The 3,103-nt window shown below is 61.5% G+C and overlaps 1 protein-coding gene across 1 annotated transcript; it reads right to left on the reverse strand.

The window, feature by feature from the left end:
- Nucleotides 1-274: 274 nt before the first annotated feature.
- On the reverse strand, nt 275-1,495 carry PTGDR2 (prostaglandin D2 receptor 2; the record flags this gene model as incomplete). The annotated part of the gene is made up of 1 exon (XM_082843875.1): nt 275-1,495. One exon carries the CDS (start codon nt 1,493-1,495, stop codon nt 275-277), a length of 1,221 nt encoding a protein of 406 aa, XP_082700001.1.
- Between the last annotated feature and the right edge of the window lie 1,608 nt (nt 1,496-3,103).

Below are 3,103 nucleotides of genomic sequence, written 5' to 3' on the forward strand. Positions count from 1 at the left end.
CAGATTGTCCGCACACCCGCCCGGCGGCCCGTTCAAGCAGACAGGATCCCTGGGTGACTCCCGCATAAGAAAGTTTGAGAAGCACGGCTTTAGCTCACTTCGTTTCTGAAAAGGATACACTGAGTCACGTGGGGCGCTTTAACATGCAGATTCCTTAGCCTCCGACTAAACGTCCGGGCCCTGGGGAAGCTGCTGCGCGCGATCGCTCCCTGCTCTTGCTTCCCGGGGGCGGGGGGAGAATGGTCCGAGCCTGGCGATCCCCGGCCCGTGCCTCCTACGCCGAGGTGGTGCACAGCGCCCGGTTCAGGGGGCCCCGCTCGTCCTGGGATTGGGCCCGGTCCCTCTGCGGGGGCGCCGCGCGGCTACCCCGCAGCCAGCCGAGCAGGCCTGCGGGTCCGAGCGGGGACAGGCCGCGGCCGCGCAGCGAGAAGGAGGAGGCCGTGGTGTTGGTGGAGGAGGTGCGGCGGCGGCGGCGACTGCTGCCGCCCCCGCCGCCCAGCTCGCTGTCGTCCACCAGCACGCTCTCCAGCACGCTCCGCAGCGAGCGCCGCAGCTTGCGCAGCACGTCGGGGCAGGTGAACACGTAGAGCAGCGGGTTGACCACGCTGTTGACGAAGGCCAGGCTGCTGACGAACGGCAGCCCGCGCCACACGAGCGGCCGCAGTGCCGGGTCCGCGTGCGCCCGCGCCTCCAGCACGCTGAACACGTGGTAGGGCCCCCAGCAGAGCGCAAAGGCCGCCACCACGGCCGCCACCAGGCGCACGAAGCGGCCGGGCCGCCGGCGGCCGCGGTAGCGCAAATGCGCGCTCACGGCCACGTGGCTCGAGGCGATGATGGCCAGCGGCACAGCGAAGGCCAGCAGGAACTTGCTGACGGCCAGGGCCGTCTGGCGCGAGTTGCACGTGGCATCGCGGTCGGGCCCGGGATTCAGGAGCAGCACGTTGTAGTAGCACATGATGCGCCCGTCCACCCGCGGGATGGTGTCCCGGAAGATGAAGTAGGGCACGGTGTTGAGCACGGCCAGGGCCCAGAGCGCCAGGCATACCCTGTGAGCCGCGGCCACCGTGCGGTGGTTCTGCGCCCACACGGGCCGCAGCACCTGCAGGCAGCGGTCCAGACTGATGGCGCTGAGCAGGAAGCCGCTGGCGAACATGTTGAGGAAGAAGATGGAGGAGTGCAGCTTGCAGAAGGTGGTGCCCAGCTCCCAGGAGTGGCCCACGGCCAGGAAGTAGGTGAAGAAAGGCAGGGAGGCAGTGGCCAGCAGGTCGGACAGTGCCAGGTGCAGCACCCAGGTGGTGACCACGGTCTGGCGCATGCAGCAGCCCACCACGAAGAGGATGAGCCCGTTCTCCACGAGGCCCAGCAGCGAGGCCAGCCCGTGCAGCAGCACCGACGCGTGGTCCATGTAGCGGATGCTGGAGTTGCTGTGGCTTTGGAGGCGACTCATCTGCTCCAGGAGGGGACAGAGGGGCTTCATCGTGACGTTGGCCGACATCGTGGGCTCTGCGGCGGAGAGAAAGAGGCACTGCGGTGAGCAATGCCAGGAAACGGGCAACCCTGGCCAGGAGATGGGACTCTGACCCATGACAGGTATAGGTGAGGCCCCTGGGGATCAATGAAGTTGAGCAAGGGCAGTAAGGTGGGGGGATGACATCCCAGCCCCACCACCTGCTCACTGTGCAACCTTGGGCAATACACTTAACCTTTCTGAGCCTGTTTGCTCCTCTGTAACATGAATGGCTGTCATACAGGGTCTAGGTCATAGAGTTGTTGGTTGTTGAATTAAATGAATTAATAATATATATAAGCATTTCAAGCAAGAGTAAGCGTGCAGGAAGCACTGCATCAACGGCGCCGTGATTATCATTGAGCAGATGGCCTCAGATCACTTGAAGAAATAGGAACCAAGGTCAGGCCACGAAGGGCTCCTTTTCCCAATCCCCAGAGCACTGGGGTGTGAGCGAGGCCCCCCTGAAGGGCAGGAGGATTCAGCTGGGCTGGAGGATGGGAATGGAAGGCGGAGTCTGTGCATTTAAGGGATGACCCACCCACGCACCCGCCCACGGCACCCCCCGGACCTTGCCTCTCTGCAGATCGTCCTGTGGCCCTTCGCTCCCAGAGCGGTGGCTGGTTGCGTGTGTTGACTGCAATCAGTGGAGCCAGCCCCTCCTTTGGTAGTTTAAGAGGAAATAAGATAAGAGCAGGGAGAGAGCTGGGCAGAAGGAACTACCAGATTTGGGCTCCGGAGGCCCAGTAGGGCCAAAAGACCTCTCCCCTGCTCAGGGGCAGCCACAGGAAACCCAGCCCTGTTCATACTCATTCAACAGCTCTTTATTGAGTGACTACTCAGCTAAGCGCTGGAGAAGCCAGCCCCTGGCCAGATGTGCAGACCCACAGCCTCATCAAGAACCTGAGGCTGGAACTTGCCTGGTGGCGCAGTGGTTAAGAATCCGCCTGCCAATGCAGGGGACACGGGTTCGAGCCCTGGTCCGGGAAGATCCCACACTCCGCAGAGCAACTAAACCCATGCACCACAGCTGCTGAGCCTGCGCACCACAACTACTGAAGCCCGCGCACCTAGAGTCTGTGCTGCGCAACAAGAGAAGCCACCGCAATGTGAAGTCCGTGCACCGCAACGAAGAGGAGCCCCGGCTCGCCGCCACTAGAGAAAGGCCGCACGCAGCAACGAAGACCCAACGCAGCCCAAAATACATAAATAAATTTATTTTTTAAAAAAATAATAAATAACCTGAGACCATCTGATGTGGAGCCAGTGGAGATCAGTGAGGGCAGAGGAGGTCAGGGTGGGAGGCTGCCTGCAGGAGGTGGGGACCGACAGATAGCAGGGGGTGGGAACTCGGATTGTCCTGGGCCCCCATGGCATGCCAGGGACTGTGGTAGATCCTTACGTAGGTGCTCTCTTGCTACAGCTCTAGAAGAAAACTGCTGGCACTTCTCTCCATCCCGTTCTGCAGATGAGGAAACTGAAACTCAGGTGTTTAAATCACTTACCCAAAGCTTCCCGAACAACACAGGCATGTGGAGGAAGGACAGTTTAGCACTCAGCCTGTTCTCTTTCCTCTACCTCTGCTCTAAGCACGAG

Source organism: Leucopleurus acutus (genome assembly GCF_964270905.1).
Source record: "Leucopleurus acutus genome assembly, chromosome: 8".
In the NCBI taxonomy this organism is placed as follows: Eukaryota; Metazoa; Chordata; class Mammalia; order Artiodactyla; family Delphinidae; genus Leucopleurus; species Leucopleurus acutus.